General features: G+C 35.4%; 2 protein-coding genes across 3 annotated transcripts; one reads left to right on the plus strand and one right to left on the minus strand.

Moving 5' to 3' along the window:
* Positions 1-10,435: 10,435 nt before the first annotated feature.
* Positions 10,436-19,149, plus strand: LOC143745165 (uncharacterized). 2 transcript variants are annotated; one of them, XM_077237094.1, is made up of 5 exons: positions 10,436-10,641; positions 17,750-17,836; positions 17,953-18,019; positions 18,339-18,376; positions 18,533-19,149. In XM_077237094.1, exons 2-5 carry the CDS (start codon positions 17,829-17,831, stop codon positions 19,059-19,061), a joined length of 642 nt encoding a protein of 213 aa, XP_077093209.1. In that variant the 5' UTR covers positions 10,436-10,641; positions 17,750-17,828; the 3' UTR covers positions 19,062-19,149. The 2 variants fall into 2 exon arrangements, with proteins under 2 accessions (XP_077093209.1, XP_077093210.1); XM_077237095.1 differs by lacking the exon at positions 10,436-10,641 and adding an exon at positions 16,941-17,142.
* Positions 19,150-19,650: 501 nt separating this feature from the next.
* fuom (fucose mutarotase) lies at positions 19,651-21,677 on the minus strand. The gene is made up of 6 exons (XM_077237096.1): positions 21,525-21,677; positions 20,924-20,992; positions 20,582-20,649; positions 20,352-20,450; positions 20,098-20,171; positions 19,651-20,006 (listed from the first exon to the last, which is right to left on the minus strand). Exons 1-6 carry the CDS (start codon positions 21,607-21,609, stop codon positions 19,940-19,942), a joined length of 462 nt encoding a protein of 153 aa, XP_077093211.1. The 5' UTR covers positions 21,610-21,677; the 3' UTR covers positions 19,651-19,939.
* Positions 21,678-22,932: the final 1,255 nt, after the last annotated feature.

Raw genomic sequence — 22,932 nt, forward strand, 5'->3', positions numbered from 1 at the left:
ATGAAAATATTTCAGTTCCTTCAGATGTAAATCTAATATGAAGCTTATTTTTATTATCTGCTTTCATTAGATTGATTGCAATAGCAAAGTATATTTAACATGCAGGTTCATATTCCATATCAATTAGGTACATGTCAGTTCTGAATTGAGTAATTACCTTAAAAAAACAAATTCTTCCCTCTTTAACTGCCAAATGAGGAGTGCCCAGCCTGCCAGCTGTTATTCTCCTGCCAAAGTACAAAGCACCGAATGCTTAATGGGCCATTTTAGGCCTCCTGAAGTTGTATCTGTCATCCTCTTAAACAAAACATTATTAACTGGGTCTTTATGAGCTCATTTTAAGTGATTTGTAGTGTGCTTGTTTATACATCCTATTTTGTACATGAAAATATTTCTTATTTGCTAATGATAAGAAAATATTACACACATTATTAATTTGGAGATAATGAAACTTGATGCAATATGCTACAATTTCAGTTATTTACCATGTCAGACAGCTATAAAATCACCATTTTAATGGTTCGAGTGTGTGTAAGTGTTCGAGTGTCAAGCGTGTTTTGGTTCATCGTTGTTTCTTCTTCTTCCATGTGCAGTGTAATTTTATTTTATGTTTTTGAAGATTCGCCATCCCTCTCCCTATGAAACAGCTGCTGGAGTGTTATGGCTCTGTGGCACCGGTTTGTGTCCCATTAGAGGTTATAGGGCTCTATGACTGTGTAAAACCATAAAACAGGTCACAGCTGAATGTATGAGTGTCCATTTTCACATTAGAGTAAGAGTGAACACATGTCCCGTTGTGCTGCCGCGGAGTCGGGTTTCATTTTTGAAGGCCTTCAGTACGCAGGGATTGAGATTCGCTGTAGATGGCAGAACTACCGCTGACCTCAAAGGTTTAGCCTGGCCAGCTCTCATGACTGTTTATTAAAACTGCATGATTCACGCTCTGCCAAAGAGCCTTTGCTGGGAGAGTCTCGTTTATTATTATCAGGGCGGCCTAGTGTTGCTAAGGAGAGCAGCGGCTGATAGCCTGACATCAGCTTCTTCCATCCTTACGGAGGTAATTGTTGTTTGACTTTTTCCAATACACAAGTGCATCACTTCACACGCAGATGTAACAGCTAATGTTCTAAGTGCTGGCATAATAATAATGTAATTCAAAGCAGGAAAAAATTGCATTTGCAGAGTGGAAAATGTGTTTAAATAAAAAAGTACAGATCACAGTAAATAGCTATTAAATGGATTTAAGCGTTTCCATATGTTTATGCATGTGTTTGTGGCTGGGAAGGTGTGTTTGTGTGTGTGTGTGTGTGTGTGTGTGTGTGTGTGTGTGTGTGTGTGTGTGTGTGTGTGTGTGTGTGTGTGTGTGTGTGTGTGTGTGTGTGTGTGTGTGTGTGTGTGAGTGCGTCTGTGTGTTTGTGAACTACAATAAATGTATAATTAGGCATTTTAAAAGAGCCTAATTAAGGGTACGTTAAAATGCAGGGCAGCCCGTAGGCATGGCTGTATTTTATTCATGTAGTGAGCTTTCACCGGTTGCTGTCCAGCTTCAAACAACAACAAGCTACATTATTGCCTTTATTTTGACAGTTTGTCCCTATATTCAAAAGGTGCATTTGAGCTTTTCAGCAATGCTATCAGCTATATGTTAAAAAGAGAGTTTTCCCAAAAAATCTGTTATCATTTACTCACCATCATGCCACTCCCAACTGTGCATTTCTCTTTTGTTTTTCACGAAAGAGCACAAAAGTAATTTTGTAAATGATTACTGAAGTTTCATTTTTGGGTGAACTATCCCTTTAAGAGACACAGATCTACTGAATTTGATGACTGATGCAATATCATCTTTTACAGAACAGGACCAAAAATCCAGAAATTAAGGTTGGGGAAACATATCATTAAGTCAATGCTTTTGCAAAACGAAAGTACTTTAATACAGCCATCACCACTGATGCCAAAATGACTTCCATGAGTGGTTTGTGACACGTTAACATTTGCAATAAAAATCTGCAAAGTAATCGTAAATCAAGTATCTGTCAGCAGATCAGCGGTCTGATGGTAAATATGAGGGTTGAAGTGTGGTTGAAAGTGTGCTGTCTGTGAGGGAGAAGCCACAGTCTGCCCATGACTGTGCCAAGCAGCTTCAGACACACACACTCATATGGCTTGTATCTGCTGGTGTGAAGCACTGGAGAAAGATAGAAGCCCCTGTAACTGTGGGAGCAATGAAAGGATGTTAAAACCTGAAGTGTGAGGAACTCTGGCCACAACAGGCTCCATGCTCATTAAAGGAGAATGAAAGGCCTCCAAATGAGTTAAAGGTAACATCCCTTGTCCTTTATAACTCATAGACTATAATATGTACATATATGCATGTATATATATATATATATATATATATATATATATATATATATATATATATATATACAAACACATTTAAAATAACTGTTTTCTATTTGCTGCTCAAGAAACATTTCTCATTATCAATTGTCGAGCCACAAAACAGTTGTGCTGCTTAATATCTTGTGGAAACTGTGATACATTACCAGTGTTCTTTGATGAATAACACGTTTAAAAGAACATTTATTTGAAATATAATTATTTTGTAACATTATAAATGTCTTTACTGTCACTTTTGATCAATTGAATCCACTCTTGCTGAATAAAAGTAAACATTTCTTTCAAATATTCTTACTCAAAACTTTTGAACTTTTTAATAGTTTATTTTTTGTAACTAAATTAATATGTATTATTATAGGGTAGGCCTATAGGGGGAAAACGCCCCCCTACTGTTTTCCCCAAAATAAACAACAGATGCAGTCCAGATACGTTTTTGTTGTTGCTATGGACTATGTTGACAAGAGTGATGTTGTAGTATTCACTACTGTGAAGCTGACAATGGTGACGTAGGCTACCTAGGAGAAAACGGATTTCACGGTAAGTGATCGAGCAGTAAGAAAAAAGTGTTTTAAAGCTTGTTGTTTTGCAGAACATCGCAATTATATATAATAGGAGAATAGTTAGGCTTGTAGTTAGGGAGTACATGTTATTTAAGGAAAATATAATTATATTTTTAGAATGAGATGGTTTTTTTTGTCAAACCTATAGTGGAAAACGCCCCCAGGGGGCATCGCTACCCACTAACATAATTACTGTAACGTTAGTTACCATGGTCTGAACATCACATTGTTTTCCATCAAATGTAGTCTAACTATGTGGTTGATTAAAAATATGTGGACTTATTTCAAAAATTACCTCAAGTTTGCATCAGCTAGCTAGTTAGCATCAGCTAACAATATTTTTCAAATAAGGATTTTCAGCATGCTTCATTAATAAATATTCATATTTATCTACTGTTATTTTGGCTTTGTCTTTTTAATTGTATGCTACAACTGCTTGTACTCTGATTCTGCTGTAAATGTATAAAGCAAATAGATTTTTTTCAGAATGGGGGCATTTAAGGCTAGGCCTACCTCATGGGGCAGAACTTGGTACAAATTACATTTTTGTAAAATATCTAATAACATGATAACTCTGGACATTTATTCGCACTTGGTTTATAATTTATGTCATTGTCACCTAAACCTATAACTTCTAGACATTCAACTTTTGTTTCACATAATTTTTTTACACAGTTATAGCTCTAAAAGGATGTTTTGTAATCGGCAATGGAGGCATGGGATGAGATGTGTAAGAAATCAGTCCTACCTACACACAAGAGCGTTTTAATGACAAAATCCTTAAAAATGTCTTGAAAAACAGCATCTGAACAATGTCTTGAGGTGTGGTAACCGACTCGTGTCAGTTGTAGGCTATAATAGGAAAATAATGCACACCCACTTCATGACGTGGCCGCATTACCACCTTATGGTGTGAATTATTTTCGAATAATTTAACGGAACGTCGTCAATTATTTCTTACTTATTTATATTCATCTTTTTTGTAAGAGTTTACTAGGGAATTGTGACTATGAACAGCTATTTTATTGCAATTTAAGCTATTTATTTTATTGTCCCTGATATTGTTTTCTGCATTTCACTTCTAGCTTCTCAAAAGCATCTGGTAAATGAATAAATGTAAATATACACTAGATTTACTGCAACAGCCACTGACACATTGACAGTATGACCAGTTTCAATAATTTACCTCACTGCTTAAAGTCATATCATATTCTGTTTTTAAGCAACTTAATGTCCATTTAGTACACAAATGGGTACCTAGCTGTGTATTAGTGGCTTCTTCACTAAATAGGACTTTTGTGCTGTTTCTTTGACTGCACTCTAAGCTGTTAAGTGACAAGAGAGAGATTATCTCTGTCCACAATAGAGCCAATCATTTTCCCCTCAGTATAGAGCCTAAACTCCCCTTAAAGCATAAAGGCCCTCACATTTAAAGAGCCAGTAGAGGGACGATCCCATTCATGACTTAATAGCCAAATGAAAGTTCCTAATTCAGCAGTTAGGACTGTGGCAAGAGCTGAGCCTTAACATGTCAGTGCTGGGCTCTGGGACTGAACTGGCTTTGTTGGGCAGTAACAGTAATGGAGGGGGGTCTGAACGAGGCCTCATAATAACTTCCCGTCGTACAACTCGAAAGCTTTTCCCACGTACGAGAAAGCGGGGGGACAATGCTCCCTACACTGTTCTCCCTGGTTCCTCTCCCTCCCCTGAGAAGAACAGGCTCCGAACGCCAAACCCACCCCCACCCCCCCTCAAAGCCACCCGCCCCTCTCCACTGCCACTGAGCTTCGCTCTGAGCTCATCGCCGGGTCAAGGGAGCGTTTAGTTGCATGATGATGGAGTGTATAACAAGGCTCCATACAGCAGTCAGCTGATGGCTGTCATCACTGTTGGCTTGTGTGTGTCCCTGACTGTCCTCTATTCCCTTAATTACCCATCCTCACTCTCACAGCGAGGTCCCCTCACAAATTACACCGTATTGTTGGAGGAAGATTGGCCTGTCATCACGGAGAAGGGGAGCATTTCAGCATCGCCATAATGGCCTCGATGCCCGGCAGTGGCTGTACGAAGCACACCCTCAAAAACAACCTCCCCCATTGCCCTGCCCCACCGGCCATTAGCACTGGTGCCAGGTGACTCTGTGACCCAGACAGTTTTCTGCCATGTCAGCAATTCAAATGCATGGCGCCACAGTGTGGGGCTCACTCCTCTTCTCAGACAATGGGCAGATTCGAGCTCCCCTAAAGATGAGTTAGGGCCTCTGATAATACATCTCCTCCACTTTCGCTTTTTTCCCACTGCCCCTGCGGAGCTCAAAGCAAATGAGATCCAAAATAATATGTGGGCCTGTTGTCTCTCTTAAACCAATATCTGTTCAGTCTAATCACAACTGGACATCTATTATGTTGTTTTGCAATGGAATGTCTGTGAAAGATCAGTTGAATTCATCAGCCAAAACCATTAACATTGGCGTAAGCAGTGTTGGGGTTCCAAGCTATTTAAAAACGTGCCAAGCTTCAAGCTAATCTTAATTTCAAGGAAGCCTACCTATAGTCAAGCTACTGTTTTGAAAAAATAGTTTGCTACTCTACAAAGCACAAGTAGTTAACCAAATTTAAGTTATTTAAGAGGGTAATAGGTAATAGGGTAATAATTTATCATATTAAACAAAATATTAAACAATAAATTATAATTTTATCAGAGCCATAGTTTTGCTGGTACAAAAGGAAGGAGTGGTTTTAAATGATGAAGAATCTAAATTAAGTTGACAGTATCAGACTTAAACAGGTAAATTTATACTAAATAATAAAACACCCCAACTTTCATACCCGAGAAGAAAACAAGTACAGGGGAACTCGAATCGGTGAATCATTTTGATGCGAGCGAAATTAACTACTATGAATCAGACTGATAAAAGGAGAATGAACCGAATCGCTAAAATGACTCAAATCGTTGAGGTGAGCGAGTTTGATTATTCCCTCAGCCCTGGCATTAAAAGTGGCGCTTGTCGTTGGAAAAAATATTAGCTTTGTTCTTTTTGAAAACAACAGACATGCTACTGAGAAATTATTATTACTAGGAGTCACAACTTTGAGTTAGTGCTTTTCAACACTATATGGTATGGTAGAGTTTAATGCATTGCTGACCCCATTATTTAGCAAGACAGATCAAAAGACCCATGTGAATCACACGAAAGGTAAATTCATGTGTTTTGTGACATATGGTGAAGGTCCTATTGTTGGATATTGTGAGCAGGGAAGTTTAAGGAAATCAACCGTATCCTAAATCACACGTGAAACTAACAGAGTTATACACACAATATAGCATGAGACTTTCTTCTTTCTTAGAGAAACGATTGCAAACGTTTCATTCATGACATTAGGGTAATTTTCATGGGCAGATGTTATTAATTAATTTTATTCTAATGTAATATTAATACTAGCTAATGCTTCAATATTAATCCTTGGCGGTCTGTGTTTTGTTGTCAGTTAATAGACACTCATCTTCCTAGCTGGATGAAGGGCTGTCTTTTTTTTTCTGAGTACACCCACTGCATGTTTTGGAATGAAAATCAAATCTGACTTTATTGCAGAGACACCACAACCCATTCATCATCGTAACTTTTTTATATTGTCGTCAGTCTGTCACGGAGGTCTGAGTGAATGACTTGTAATTCCTGCTTTAAGATGCAGTTTAAACTCGTGTATTTATTATATACCCGGAAAGGTTTCAAATTATGCTAATTACTGCTCATCAACTTAATTAAGCTGGTCTTTTTCTCCACCTTATCTTTTTTGGATGTGGAAGTTAAATTTGAGAATTAAAGTGAATGAAACTAGAAGTTTCATCAATTATACTCTGGCAAAAAGTTAACTGATAATTTAACATAACAAGCAACTATCAGTCATAATTTAGAATCAATTAAAACTAAGATTTCATCTTTTGTTCTTATATGTTTACTCCCCAGTTGGCAATTTCAGTGGTAAGCAAAAAATTCTAAATGTCTTTTTCCATAGAATAGGCCTACTGCTGTTAGGCTATATTTTATATTTTATATTATTATTATTATTATTTTATTATATACAGAGATATAATGTTATAATATCCGAGAAACTTCTATTTATACATTTGTCTGCTTTCTTTTATGTTCTGTTCATTAGTAAAAATTTAAGGAAAGATAATCTGTATTATATTGAGAGCATGTTGAAACTAAATCATTGCACAACAAATTTTTCCACATCAGCTCATAACATAAAGAGATTAAAATGTGTTGTTCTAATGAATTGAGATAACCCTCCATCACATGAGGCGTATCTAGCAAATGGCAGTTGTGTATAAAAAACAAACACATTGTAAATGGTAATTGTATGGCCCCGAGGTCTGTGAGCCAAACATTACACCGATTTCTTCTCTATTACCAGACAGTCGGCCAAATGAGTTATTTCTAATTACTCACATATGCCTAGCAAATGTGGAAATCTACTGCGGCCTTGGCTGACACTGAAGACAGTACTTATCAATTTACCACAGAACAAAGCTTGCATATTTCCATTGCGTTCTTTAACTTGGTTGTAAAGAATATATGTCACCCTCATTATAGTATGTGGATGACCATGACTGTAACCTACCAGCATTTCTTTATGAAGTATATTCATAAGCACAATTGCTACATCTGCAACCAGCTCAAGGCTGGGAATAATGACTTTTTTGGGGGGTTGCATGAGATCCTCTATAATAGCCTACTTATGACCAAATGAAAAATATTTTCCAAACAAAAAACCCCAACAATCATTTAGTTAAGCAGATCATTGAATAATTAGGATCTGTTATGCTATCGATAAAACTTATTCACAGAAATATACATTGTGTGAAGTGATCAAATAAATAAATGACTGAAATCACATTTGGAATTTATTACAAGTAGAAACCTGCTGGAGACCGTAGAGGCTAAACAACTCATCCAGCATTTTGGCCACATCCATGAGAGAATGGATAACTGAGTGGTTTCGCACTTGATTCATTTTAGGGGTCTGAGAGCTGCTCACATGAATTTTGACAAACGTGTAGAAAAAAGTGAAAAGGACATTTTAAAGCGAGCTGAACTGAGACCATCATTTATTTTGATCAAGGGCATTAATAACGCAACATGTTTAATTAATCTCATTAATCCCAATGTGTTAATGTGTTAACCTTGACTCCCCTAACTGTACTCAAATATAAAATTTAATCATCATCAATATTACATTACAGTAATATTCAATGGAATACATGTCGATCAAAATTCACTTTCAGTTAGTTCACTTTCAAGGCCAGGGTCAGTGTGAATGTCAAGAGCACTTTATGGACCCTTTAAAGGGTCTGTGCTTGGTTCTTTTAAGCAGGAATAACAGCCTTTCTAATTTACGTGTAACACATTCTTAAATCTTTCAGCTGTAAGAAAAAATCTGTAAAAACACATACTCATCATCTACTAAGAGCCCATTTGTTACTTTGTTGACAGTTTATCAGTCATCATATACAGCATATCAAACTTCATTACCATTAAATGTGTGAATAATCGGTTTAGGAAAATGTGGCCTTTTTTTGTATAGGCCATGTGATTTAGTCCATAGACACCACACATCACATGGTATGTTTTGCACAATCTGGCCCTTGGGATGTCTGTGCACACATGCTGTGGTATTTCATGCAACAGTCAACCATTTGCAGTGTTAATTAAAGAAGCATAAGCTTAATAATGCTGTTAAAACAAATCAAAGCTCTTTTTTTGTGTTTCAGTTATGCCATCCGTGGACCATGAACTCCACATGCCTAGAATTTGGGAAATGTTTACTGTGAAAAGATTCAAAGTCCCTAAATAGATTCAAAAATGTATGACTACTCCTTTGAGCCAAATTAATCCATATAAATATATCAATTTCAATATGGGACCACAGTCAAATAGTCGTTTTGGTGGTTTTCCCCCCATATAATTTAAATTGCTGCAAGCTGCAGCTCTTGGAAAATGTTTGAGCCCACAATGCAGTTTCTGCGCATAAATCACACCATAATACTGCCTTTAAATAGTTACAGACAGATAATTTATTCTTGGCACACACTGGACTCCATACCTATGCCAGTGTGAGTGTGAGTGTTTCACGCTTAGTTGCCAGCAGGCATTATTTGCTGACAGTTCACGAGTCACTTTACTCTTTATTGTTCCTTTTCATGATTTTAAAACACTAGTTTTACACCACTCTCACGGCACGGCGATTATTCTCAGGCAAACACGGCAGGTGAAGATATATGGTTAAATGTGGTTGGAAAAGAAGACTCTGGCTGTGACAAAACCACCAGCGTTTTCTTTAACACCAACCATCATGTTTCCACAGGACTGTAGGATCGTTTGCCAGACAAGATGCAGATAGGATAGAGTCCAAACAAACATCTCCCTCTCTGATCAGCAGCTCAACTTCATTTGGTTCATTTTTAGTATAAACACACTACAGATAATTCATCTCAACAGCTTGATTGTGACAAAACCGTTTTCCACTAATTGTGGCTATTTGTTTAAATTTCACCCTGTGTGATTTATCCAATGCTCAGGCTGGCTCTGAGTATTCTGATAATTACTCTTAACATAACAGAAATCAAAAACCCACTGCGCTCCTCTGCCTGCGATTCAATGAGAATGGCCTTATCCAAACTGAGCTGGCACTCATTTTCTCCGGGGTTTAAACGAAAGCACGGATGGTTTAGATTAAAGCATTGTTTCCCAGCTATTCGCTAAGAGCCGAAGCTAATGAAAACCGACTCTGCTCTTTTATAATTCATTTGTACCATTAGCATATTAGCTTCAGCATAATGACAGGATGTCATTAAAGGATTTGGTCTATGACTAATGACAATATTTGTGTTCTGAAGTAGGTCAAACAAAGTAGCCAATTACTGTTCTTCCCATTACGATGATGAAAGCTAGAGATTAGCCATGCCTAGTTTTGGATATATTGTTTACTAATAAATGTAAGGGTTTTTTGAGTCCCTCTTCCAAACTATGAAACAAACAGATTTAGCTTGTTTAATGGGTTTTAAAGTCTTTTAATGATGATTTTGTGATTATTAAAAGGTACAGAGCGCAATCTTTCCACCTTATATGAAAACATGTATTTAATTTTGTCAATGTATTCACAAGAACATTATATATAATGTTATATATATAATGCATTATATATAAATATATATTATATATAAATATATATAAGGTTTTTTATATATATGTTATATATAAAATATATATATATAAATGAATTGTATATAATAAAACACAAAATATGTTGCATATTTGTTTATTTGTTGTAGCAACTTTTTATGGAAATTATTTCTGGATACAGTTTTTCTTTATATCAACTTCACGATGTGCCTCTCAGTCAGTGCTTTGATCTACATCTGTTTATTATATGAATGTTTAGCTTTTGTAATTCGTATTTTTATTTTTTCTCTTCAGGTTTAAATATGAATACCTCATCATCGGGTTGGGGTGCAGTACAAGTAGATGTACATGTCCTCTGGGTGGCAGCATGTTTCGAAAGCAGAGTTTGCCCTTTAAATGCAAAGGAAGGCTGACACACATGGATCCAATATAGGCAAACCTTCATACTGTAGAAGTAGACGACATGGAGCCATCCTTCGTTCAGAGGAGGAAGTTAGTGGTGTTCATGTCTGCTACTGTTTTTCATTTGCAGTCACAAAACTTTTGAACCACTTTCACGAAGGTTTACCTCCAGCCAGTGTGATTTGTAAAGATTTTCAGATAGTAACCAATGTCCGATTATTCAAAGCTATTAGTCTTTCATTTTGGTTTTCAGAATCTAAGACATTATTTTTAATATAAAGCTTCCTTTCTTGAGTACAAATGAGTATGTTTTGGCCGGTAGTTCAGATTTTTACCTAAAAACATTTTCACTGTCCCCACTACAAAAATTATGCATTTTCATTTCTGAATAAAATGTTTTCATTTAACATATTCTTGAACAAAAAACATTTACAACAAATACTTTTTTTAAAATTTGGTTTGGAATATGGTGTTCATTTTCAATATATTACATTTATATCTTGATTGTGGAGGCTTGATTTGAGATTCATTTTAAGAGACAAAATTTTGCCACAGTTGTAACTACATTTCGTCCCATTGAAAAAATAATCAGTAACTCTTAAAGCCTTTATATTTAATGTATTATAAAAGTATTCGCAATGACACTTTTTTTATTATGCCTTTTTTGTTTATAAAACGTTCACCATATAATGTTTTATAATATATTATGGTCTCATGAAGAAATGTAACAGTTATAACACAGTATGGCCTGGTTTCACAGACAGGGCTTAAATTAAGCCAGGATTAGGCCTTAGTTCAATTAGGGCATTTAAGTAGCTTTTATAAATATACCCAAGAAAAAAAAAAACATTACTGGTCATCTTGAGACAAAACGATGTCACTCACATATTTTAAAATATGTCAGTGCAAGTTGCTTTCAGATAAAATAGCTCAAACATGCATTTTAGTCTGGGACTAAGACTTGTCTGTGAAACCAGGGGTATAATACTTATCTAATCATTGTTACAACTTTAGGAAGTTTAATGCATTAAAACATGACAAACAACCAATTTCTGATATAACAAGGAATCTGCAAATATCATAATGCATTTTAACTTTGGTTATCTATTCATGAAAAGATATAATGCATTATAATGTACATGATGAATACCTTTATCATGCATTAAAGGCTTTTGATAAAGTGTTACCAAATTGTCCTCATATCAGACTTCACCAATACTTTTTATAGATAAAATAAAATGTTACTTATGAAGATGTCAATGATCTAGTGAGAAAAGAATAAGCAGAAAATATTTTTTGTCAGTTGATAAAAGATGAACTGCATCATCATCTGCTGGACTGAAAATTAGGGGGGTCTATAAGTCAAATGCTGAGTAAACAAACATGATCAAATCTGGCTTGAACTGTCTTTTAGAACTAGAGAGCATGAACCGGTAAATATCGTTTTCAGCCACTTTGCCCTTAATGTACCCAACGTATATTTGGCTTTGACAATCCAATACAACCTGTGGTTTCACAGATTTACAGTGACATGTCAAAATAGTCATCTAAATTAATTGGCTAGATGCTGAACAGAGGCAGAAAGAGTAATTTGTGTGACACATTGACTCCTAAAGTGAGGCGAGCAATTTTGCTAGGGTTACATCCATGAAGGAATGTAGGTAATGTACTTGTCTCAGTTCAATGCCACAGACTGCTCTTTGACCAACTAAAACAAATAGTGTTCAACTGCTAAGGTGGAGCCAGAACAAATAAATAAATCAGCTTGTTTTCACTTTGCTTAGTCCACAGATTTAGTGAAAATTAAAAATTGACTTTGCATATATTTGGTGCCAGCCGAGCTTGAAATTGGGGTTTACAGAATATGTAAAGGAATACCATAATTGTAAATGCACTGAGTATGTTTAGCTCTCCGTAATTTGAATATGTCTGCTTTTCTTTGACACCAACAGCAACAAAATGTGTATTTTTTTTAAATTCTGCTTTATTTGAACATCCACAATGATGTTAAAAAGAAGCACAGTGTTGTATGACATATGAAATGTATAGTTTGGGCATGTACTGTAGCGCTCTATAGGGAGCAGTGACCACGGGCAGTGTTTCACACAGAACTCGTGTTTCGCTGTTAGCCGCAGTGACTGAGCAGCGCAGAGTTCTGGAACATTCCTGGAGAGACTCAAAGAAGAACATACACAGTGGGAGTTTGGACCCAGCCCAAGAAAAATATATCCAGGTTTACATTTTATGAGTAAATGAGATCATATCTAGTCGGCCTTTGAAAGCTAGGGGACAAAAATGCATGTCTGTGCTGCTGTTAGATCAAGATATTTCATTTAGATTTGATAACTCATCATGTCTACACAAGGCATATGGTTTGTGTGGGTGTTTGGGGTGTAGAAATATGGCAGTGATGATGTTTCTGACATCTGTGGTTAAGGTTGTGGTTTAGGTTGTGCGCAGTCATGTTGATTAATAAATCAGCTATAGCTCTTGGTAAGCTACTAATTTGTTGCGTTATTGGAACTTCTGAAGAGACTTGTGTCAACACACACAAAGCAAGATTTGTTTTGCATTTTCTAAATAATGTACGAGATCATCAACCCAGCTATGTTCTAAAAATGTTTTGCTAATGTTCCCATTAAGTTATGAAACATTGAAACGTTCAAAACGGTCATTTTTGAAAATGTAAAAAAAAAAAAAAAATCTTGGTTATGCTATCGGTAAGGAAACATTCAATTTTTTATCATTTTGCAAATAACGTTACTTTTGATTGTTCTCTGTCACTGAACATCCGGGAAACAAGTAGTAACATTTAAAAAATGTTAGACGAACCTCCAACTAAAATGTTTCAGTAGAAACAGTATAAACAATGCATAAATAACATTTTTGTGTACCATTTTTTTTATTAAATACCAGATAACCTTGAACAAACTTTCTTTTAACGTTACTGGAAAAGCTGGGTAGTAATGTTTTTGCCTTTGAGAAAATGTTAAAGGTTTGTTTGTTTGTGCTTTTGGCTTGTCAATGCTAATTTATGACTGAGGACTCAAGTAAATTTTGCATTGATTTTGTGGTTGGAAACCCAATAGCTGGGACAACTGTTGACTATTCCACCAACTGTTCAATACAGGTTTATGCAAGATTGAGTATAAACAAATTTCTGAAACTTGGATTTTCAGCATAAGCCAAGTATGCATACAAGGTCTGCAATGTGTCTCTCATGTTCATTACTATTTGACCTTTATAAAAGAAAGGCTATCTAAAAATGAAATTTCAGTGGGCAAGATGAGCTGTTGTCATAATGAGGCACATTCATGTTTTATTGATCATAATATGCTGGAGATTATTGTAAGTTTTGCTTGCTCTTCTTTACACAACTACTCTAGAGCTTCTCTATCATGAAATGTTTCTATATACAAACCCCGATTACCTTGGCAACAAGAGAAGGTGCTTGATCAAGAACAAGGTCCACATAACTGGCCCCAATAAATACTTTGCAGCACTTAATTTAGTTCCATGCCGTGGGCCATTAGCTCCTGCAGTCCATCTCTCAGCAACTGTGCGGCTGATGGAGAGAAAAGGCACAGCAGTGTCAATTTAATTAAATCCAGCTTGGCTGGGTGTGGCTGGTCATCAGCTGCGTGTAGCACATTTCTGACAGGACCAGAAATTAATATTGATGCCCACAATGTTATTTTTCTTAAGTTCCAGAGTTTATTTTATTCAAAGATGAATTAGTGGACTGCCGATGTGCAAGAACAGAAGGCAAATCTGTATTAAATAAAAGTAAATAGACACCCGTTTATTATTGTTTTCAATTTATTACGTATTTATTTATATACAATCAAATGTTTTGAAGAACAATGCAAGAAAATTTAAACTCATTAACAACAATATGGGCCTTTTGAGCGCCTTTTGAGAGCCAAAAGTATTAAGAAATGTTGTGCTTCACTCATTCTTTTTAAAATCAAAATTTTTATAAAATAAATAAAATAAACGCTGTCATAATTAGGAGACTTTGCATGACATAATAAATTACCTCCAATATTAAGAACGTAACATCACATTGTATTTGACTTCTGAGTAAAGGAAAGTTGCAACAAAATTTTATAAAAAAAAATGATTTTACCAAAAACAACAAATTTGTCTAAAGAGATTTTTTAGTTACTCACTTCAGATTGATCACACTAAAAACAATATTTTTCTTATAAACGGTTTTAGCGTAATGACTCAAAGGATATGTTGTTTTCTTTTAAGTTATTATTAAGATATTTGATAACCCTCATAACCTTAAAATAATAACCCTCATAACCTAAAAAAAAACTGCTGCAACAACTGAGTTTAAAAACATTCTGCATGAAAATACCACAAAAGAAATGACTAGCTAAATACTTGACATGATGTATTATTGCAGCATTTGAATAACATATTTCAAATTCAAAACTTTATAAAATTGGGATGTTTAATATATTCCACAGTATTGTAGACCTGAGCAAGGAAAACAGTATTTGTTTTGTAGATTTTAGAGAACTTAAAACGTTTACTAGTCTAAGTCAATTTGGGTTTTGCAGCATGTTTCTTTGTGCACTGAAAATTTTGGATGGAAATTATCTCCAATCAAATAATCTATTGTTTAAAATGAAAAGTAAAAGACATGACAGACATTCAGCTTATTTACACATACATTTTGTCCTCCCAGCTTACTCTAAGTTACACTTGCTTGTATGGTATTTCGTGTGGTTTGTACAACACGTCTGGTTCATAAAGTTACCAAATAAGCAAACATGTTAGTCATGGTTTGTGAGGAGAGCATATGTATATACTGTCACAAAACACATTCATTTAGAACAACAAATAGAAGAACACGCATCATAACATAGTCCAGAAGTCATCACTGTAACTCCAGGGATAATGCCATCATTTGTATTCATTAACCAAGCGTTCCCCTTCCCCTTTTTAAGCACTTGAGTATACGGCTGTGAAACAAGCATCAAAGCGCTGTATGAGGCCCCACAGGCTTCGGCTGTATTAAAATCACAATCTGTCTAATTACAGGTATGCACAGTCAGAGTGGTGAGAAAAGGAAAATGTTTTCTACAGAGATGCCTTGAAGGCTTTGTTAATACACTGACTGGAATAAATTCCTCATGCGAGGATCTCAGGTGCCACACATTTCCTGTACTGAGAGCCTTTTGAAACAGCCTTCCAGGTGAGAGTGAGACTGTGACTCAAGTTGTCTCCACTCGAGCCGTGAGTAAACATCATCTCGCACTTGATCCTGCAATAAGCCCAGTAATGAGGCCAAGCACTTGGCATTAAGATCACAGAGCGCTCGTCTGCCCTCGGTCTCACGCCGCAGTCAGATGCTGTTTTGCTGCTGCTCAGATTTTTGACTCAGTTCCGTGGGAGATGAGAGCGTCTACACGGGTGCCATTAGTCACCATGCATGGGATAGCAATCGCATTTACAAAAGGGGTTTCTTTTTAACAAACAGAATGCTGTGCGGTCTATCACACATCAACTTTTTGAACATGAATCAACTCAATGCAAGGTCTCGGAGACCTTTTGTTGCGATTTATTAGTTGCAGTTGTTTACCCTGCCACCAATGTGCTAATGACAAAACATTAAAAGTATGCAAAATTTATAAATCATTTTTGGTCACACTTTAGATGAGGGTCCAATTTGTTCTATTAACTATGACTTTTGCCTCAATAAATTCCTAATTACTGCTTATTGGATAGTTAGTTTAGGTTTTGGGTGAGATTAAGGGATGTAGAATATGATCATGCAGAAAAAGGCATTAAAATGTGCTTTATAAGTACTAATAAACATTTAATATCGTAGCAATATGCATGCTATAAGTCATAGTTAATAGTGAGAATTGAACCTTAAAGTATTACCTAATTTTTTTGTTGTTTAGGGAAATACATTTAATGCTTCACAAACCTGAACTTGGTTTTGCAATCACAACAGCAACATTCACATTGAGTTTGTTGTTTCCTGTGTTTTGTTATGCTTTAAGATAATTATAACTTATGGCCTAAATAATAAATTATAAATCTTTTGCATGCTATTTCAGGCCACAAAACAAAGGCGTCCATCTTCCACTTCAACAGCATTTGCTTATCTACTTTAGTATCATTTATAAGCTATTACATAGCTTAGTTTTCACTTAAATTAATGAACAATTATACTGTAAAAAATCATATGATCAATAAGTTTTTTTCATTGCTTTCTCATCAAAAGAAGTAGTTATTTTGATAAATTATACAAGAATCAACTCATTTTTTTAAAGTCAGTTTAATGTAATTTTAAGTTAAAACATTTTTTACAGTATACAATTTCAAGAGCTCCTGTGGATGTGCGTCGTGTAGGCTACCCCGTGACTGCATGCTTGTGTTTTTATTTGATTCTTGGGAAAGGAGCACCACTTGGGTGGTTGAAGCCCTGGCAGAATCCCAAAATCTAAGTAACCTTTAATCCTTAATCCTCAACCCAAACCTGACCCATACTCGCGTCTAGTTGTCGGACGTCTGTCTCAAACATCTTTAAACCAAAACATTATAGGATTTATGTGTTGAATAAAAACGGTACAGATTTTAAGTTATTCCTGATTAGTCGTGTCACTATTAAATAACATTTACATTATTAAATATTTGATAGTTAATATAAATTGCATATTTTTAATGCGTTTAGCTTACATCATAGCTAATCTTCGTAACTGTCGCCGCTGAATAATTGAGAACAAAGGCCGTCTCGAAGTCTCCGTTTAACTTCTGCCTTTAAGGCTACACAAACAACATTACATTTATTAAATTAATCTTCGATAACATAGGTCAAATAAGTGCGAATGATTATCTGTTTTCAATTGTGCTGAACTTTCGACTCTTATGTTGAAAGTTGTGTTTAGCTTCCTTTATCATATTAAAGATTACATAATAGCCTATCAGTGTTCGCCATAAATGACAGATTTTAAATGGCAAATCATTTAAATAATCAGGTGATCTTTAAACGCAGTTTTGGCGCAGTTGTATAGTGTTTGCTTCAATAAAATAATTACCTGGAGAAAGAATATTAACATCAATATACAGTAATAATAGAGAGAGTAGCTATTAAACAAATTACAGCAGGATTCCTTGCATAGAGTTCAAGTCCAAAGTCAATTTGTTGTTGAACTTTGATCTTCTTTTATTACAGGTAAGATTGTTTGGTCTTCATAACTTCATGTAAAACAGCTTTCAAATTTCGTTGTGATAGTGACTGTATAAGAGCCACTATGATGAGGTGAGTTTTGATGAGCTTCAGTGTTACATATAGATATTTTTTGCTGTAGGTTTCTATCTTTTTTATTATTTTTATTATAGCGCTTGAACATTCATGTATTGTTTCCCACAATAAAGGTTTTCTGTTCTAATCTGCCTGTCAGTGCTGCTGTTCAGCACTTCAGCCAAGCCATACAGGCCCAGGGTATGTTTAACTTATAATATGGACACTCTTAATTTACAGCAAAATATTTTGAATGTCTTATGTTACAAAAGAAAAAATAAACAATGGTTATAGTCGCTTTTAATTACAACTGTTTTTACAAGGTCTGCCCTGACCCTTCTTGCCATTTTGCGCAAGAAGCATGTAAAAATGTAACTAATTTGAATTTCTTTTTCTTGTATATTCAACTATGATTACTGAAATTGCTATAGGCAGTACTCTACTTTTTATTGGGATATTTTAAACATATTTAATATTTTAAACAATCCATTTGCTAATATTTGGCTTGTTGCTTTTACAGGAAAAAGTGTTTAGCAAAGCAGTTCAGGACACTGTAGTGTAAGTACTTGTCTTGCCTTCTGGACACACTGTAAAGGATCTAAGTAGGTATACATATAAGGAATATATATATATATATACAGTACATATATATATATATATTCACTTTAACCAAATATTCAAATGATTTAAAAAAATATTCCTTTTCCATGGTAGTTTTGATCATCGCACTGGGAAGATGATCCAGGGAATGGAGGAGGTGGAGCCACCACAGGATATGGATATAACAAATTCTGACATCGATCCTAACATGTTGATTTGGAAAGCAGTAAAAGGAGAAATTCAGCCAAAATACAACAGACCTGAAGAGGATAAAGATGCGCTCTACCACTCCTTTGACATAAAACATCCAGCTGACCCAAAACAGCGTGAAAACTACTTTCAGCCACTGGGACACGATCAGGTACAGATGTATGACAAACCAGAAGAAGATAGGGACGATCTATACCATGGAATGTTTGATGTAGCTGTCGAGCCAATGAAAGGAGAGAAGGATTCGATTGGAGGTAATGCCAGGCCCATCTACTCAAGGCCTGAAGAGGACAAAGATGACATGTACCACGCAGATCTCAAAGGACATCAGTCTGACCAGCAGGCTCTAGCGATGAATATATTCGCCAATCGCCCCAAAAGAGTGCACACAGAGCCAGAGGTAGACCTGGATGAGCTTTATCATAAGCAATGATAAAATACGTCATGTCGTATCCATGAGGTACTGGATGTCAATTCATTATGTGTGGTTTTAATAAAATGATCTCTATTTTTAAAATCATAAAAATAAAAAATGTTTGTTTGTTTTTTAAATATAGTACTAAACATAGAAGAATAATGTCTGTTCAGCATGTTTCGCACTCCAGGAAGACTGTGACCATAAGCCATATGGCTCACTTACTGCTTTTTTTAATGAATCGTTTTTAAATAAATGAGTAAATGAAATACATTTTTATGCAATCATAACAAAATAATTGAAAAAATATATATTTAAAAAAGAAAGTATGTAATAAGGCAAAGTATTATAAGAAAAGCAAAAGTATAATTTCCATAGAGGACATTCACAGAGCTTGATTCAGCTGCGGTTAATTCACAGAACAACGGGCAACAAAGTGAAATGCTGCCAGGTGGGGATTGAGCTACACCTGTCGCTCAAAAGAAGTAAAACATAAAATAGATCAATTAAATAAATAAAACATTACATATTTAAAGGCTGAACAGAGCTGACTTTCAGTTCACAAAACTTAACTTGAATTTTTTTAATAAAAGAAAGGTGGATACAGTTAAGTATTTCAAAATGGTTTTACTGTAAGCATTGTATGAATTTTCTCTATTTATTTGAGAAATTGTCCCATTACTTCTACATCACATTATTACAGAAAGTATGAACAGCAAATATCTAAAGTGAAGGCACTAAATGAATAACATACATACATCTTTATATAATAAGTAATAACATATAGGCTACCATATTTTTATATAAATTATATGACGATATTTTGTATGTGCATTATCTATAGGATTTTTGGTCTAATCACTTTGGTAATGCAAAACTACCAAACGGCTCCTCTTTCAGCATTGTTCATCAGGTGGAATGACACCTTTCTTGATAATAAGATTTCCATACAGTGCTGTCTCCCTGTCAGAGAGATTTAAGAATCATTGATTATTTTTCTTAAATAAAAAAATAGCTAAACAGATCATCATAGATCATTAATAAAAATGCTCACCCAGTTGCCACTACAGCAAATGCCTTTTTAGCACGCTCATAGAATGCAAACCGCTCAACAAACTTGAAGTTACCCTGAAGAAAAAAAACGTTAATTTTTTGTTAGGGTGATAATTAGTGTACATATACACATTTGATATCCTGGACAAATTAATTCTTCCCTTTGTAAACCTTGCTTGGTCAAATATAATTGCAATAGTGAAGAATCTGTCCTCCTCACATTAGTTATGATCTTTTATGTATGTAATAGCTTACATCTGATCCTGCTTGTTTCAGGAGGTCAGAGTACTGGTCCCATACCGGCACTTTCAGTCCCTTTAATTTGTCACTCTGCACAAGGTCCATGACAGCTGCCTATAAAATCAGACCATATTCAGTTACAGACACAACCTACAATTATGAAAAGTTACATACATGAACAACCGAGTTTAACCTTGTGGTTACCATTTAAAAAATAAAAGATGCCAAAGAATGTTATCACCCACCGAATCATCATAGGTATCAAGAGGAAAAAGCTTCAGTATTGCCTTCAGAAGTTCTGGTATACCTACACCTTAAAGAATAAAACAAATCATACACTTGATCACCTTGCACAGCAGTGTCACTGAAAAACATTTGACATTTTTGGCTATACACAAAATGCATTTTAAGAAATTCTGGGGTCAACAGATATCGAAAAATACAATGGTTACCACAATTTACAAAATAATTATTATTGGTTCTGTAAAACCATAATAAATTAACATGAGATATTTTTCAAACAGTTTTTTTTTTATGAAAGTTGTATATGAAATACCTGTAGAAGCTACATAAAGGTTTAGACATACCATCCGCTCTTATCTCTACTGGACCACATTTACAAATAGATGTGGCTGGAAAATTTGCGTCTGCAAGAACTAAAAAAAGAAAAGGCTACATGACAATTCATACATGAGGTTAATTTCTAATAACAGTATTGTAGCGATGATGACGTCTCATCTGCGCTCATAACAAGACAAAAAAAAGATCCACTCAAATTTGTGGACGGACAGAAAATCAATGATTTACAACATCAGCGGGAGTCGAAAGAGTAACGTTATGTGCTTTGCTTGGAGATAATAAAAATGTGACATTTTTATGAGAGACAGCCTACAAAGTTTTTGAGTGACATTTTGATGATAGAAATGAAAGCGCATGTTGCGTGTTTAGGAGCGCAGCCAAAGCAATAACACTTCCCGTTTCAATGCTCGAAACACGATATATCCGTGGCGTTTTTAAATCACACCCAACTTCAAACAAACTAATGACATGCTACAATAGTAGTAGGCTACAAACAGGTATATCGTCTAACATTCACACAGAAATTAGCTTACAAGTGTGATGCAAGAACTTTGTTCTGACGTTCATAAAAGGACCACTGCATGTGATCCGATCTCATTAACGACTTACCTAGTTCATCTCCATGACCCATTTGCGCCAAAACATACAATAATTCAGGCGTAAGTATTGATGGGATTCCTTTAAGTATAACCATTTCAAAGCAGTGACAGAACACGAGCAAGTTTGTGGGCAGTCATGTGACCCTTTGAAGTATTTCAATTGGTTACACGAAACAAGAGCTACGTTTCTAACGCAACCTGCGTTTCGAATACGTAATTTGCGTTTCTTTGCATACCAGTGACGGTAGTATTTTTTTTATTTCTTCTGCTCAAGCAAACTGGTTTTGCATAGTCTTATTCTGTTTCAGAATGAGAAGGCATATTCATTTTCACCATTGTTTTTGCAAACATTTGTTCGTGAGCTTGTGTTAGAGGCATGCCTCCTTACATTTTCAGACTTTATATAGGCCTATATAAAAATAAAAAGTGCATTAAGTTGTCAGAGCGTTAAATTTATCTGGCGAACAAAATCTCCCTTGTGTGAGGTAACATCCACTTTATCGGTCGGTAGGCCTATACAAAGTTTTTATTCATTTAGGCCTACATTTAAATATTAAATCGTCAATGAAATAATTAGCACACTCCTAAAATTAACAAATAACATCAATGGCAGTGGCGCTCATTAATATTTAGGATAATCTCAATAAATCTTAATATAGATAGGCTACATGGGCTATAAAAACCGCTTATACAGGTGAATTCATTATTTTATTTAGCCTAGGCTTTGGCGACCAAACATATCTAAAGAAGCTTGATGTGAAACTTCAGTTAAGAGTAAAATGTTGAGGAAAAATTCTATAGCCTCAATCTCATAATCTGCATTGTCACTGAACTCACAACACTCGTTGATTTTCAAAGATTTCCGCGCAGAATGTAGATAGTTTCTATATTATTGCTCTTGACAACATGTTCCATGCAATATTAAATTCCTACACGATACCATGCTAAATATTATGTCTAATCAAATTTTATTGTCGGTCAATTGAAATTTGATTGTAGCTACACAAGGCTTGGAGATAATTTTTTTCATAGTTGGGACATTTATTTGTAAGAAGAAGAAAACATATATTAGCAAGCTAATTGAGCTTAAACTCATCGTTTAAATGAAGAACGACATAGACGTGCAGCTGCTACTGATGAAGAAGAGGAACTGCCGGTGATGTGGTTGTAATTCAGGGAAATTTGCTCCAAAAGAGCTGTGTGGAGGTTTTGCAGCTGCGAAATGTAGAGTGAAAGTGGAATGATGGAAGAAAAGACATTCGGAGGAGCCAAGACTGTCTGATCAGTTCAAAGCTCCTTTCTTTTACCGAGGAACCATGCTGCTCCCTCTTTGGTTCTGCTTTTTTAAATGAGTTTATCACGCTATGAGGAGCTGCCTTTGCCAAAATGTAACGTTTTGCCTCTTTTGTCTACGCTGA

Source organism: Siphateles boraxobius, unplaced genomic scaffold (assembly GCF_051911475.1).
Source record: "Siphateles boraxobius isolate OS27281-9 unplaced genomic scaffold, OSU_SipBor_1 20, whole genome shotgun sequence".
Lineage (NCBI taxonomy): Eukaryota > Metazoa > Chordata > Actinopteri > Cypriniformes > Leuciscidae > Siphateles > Siphateles boraxobius.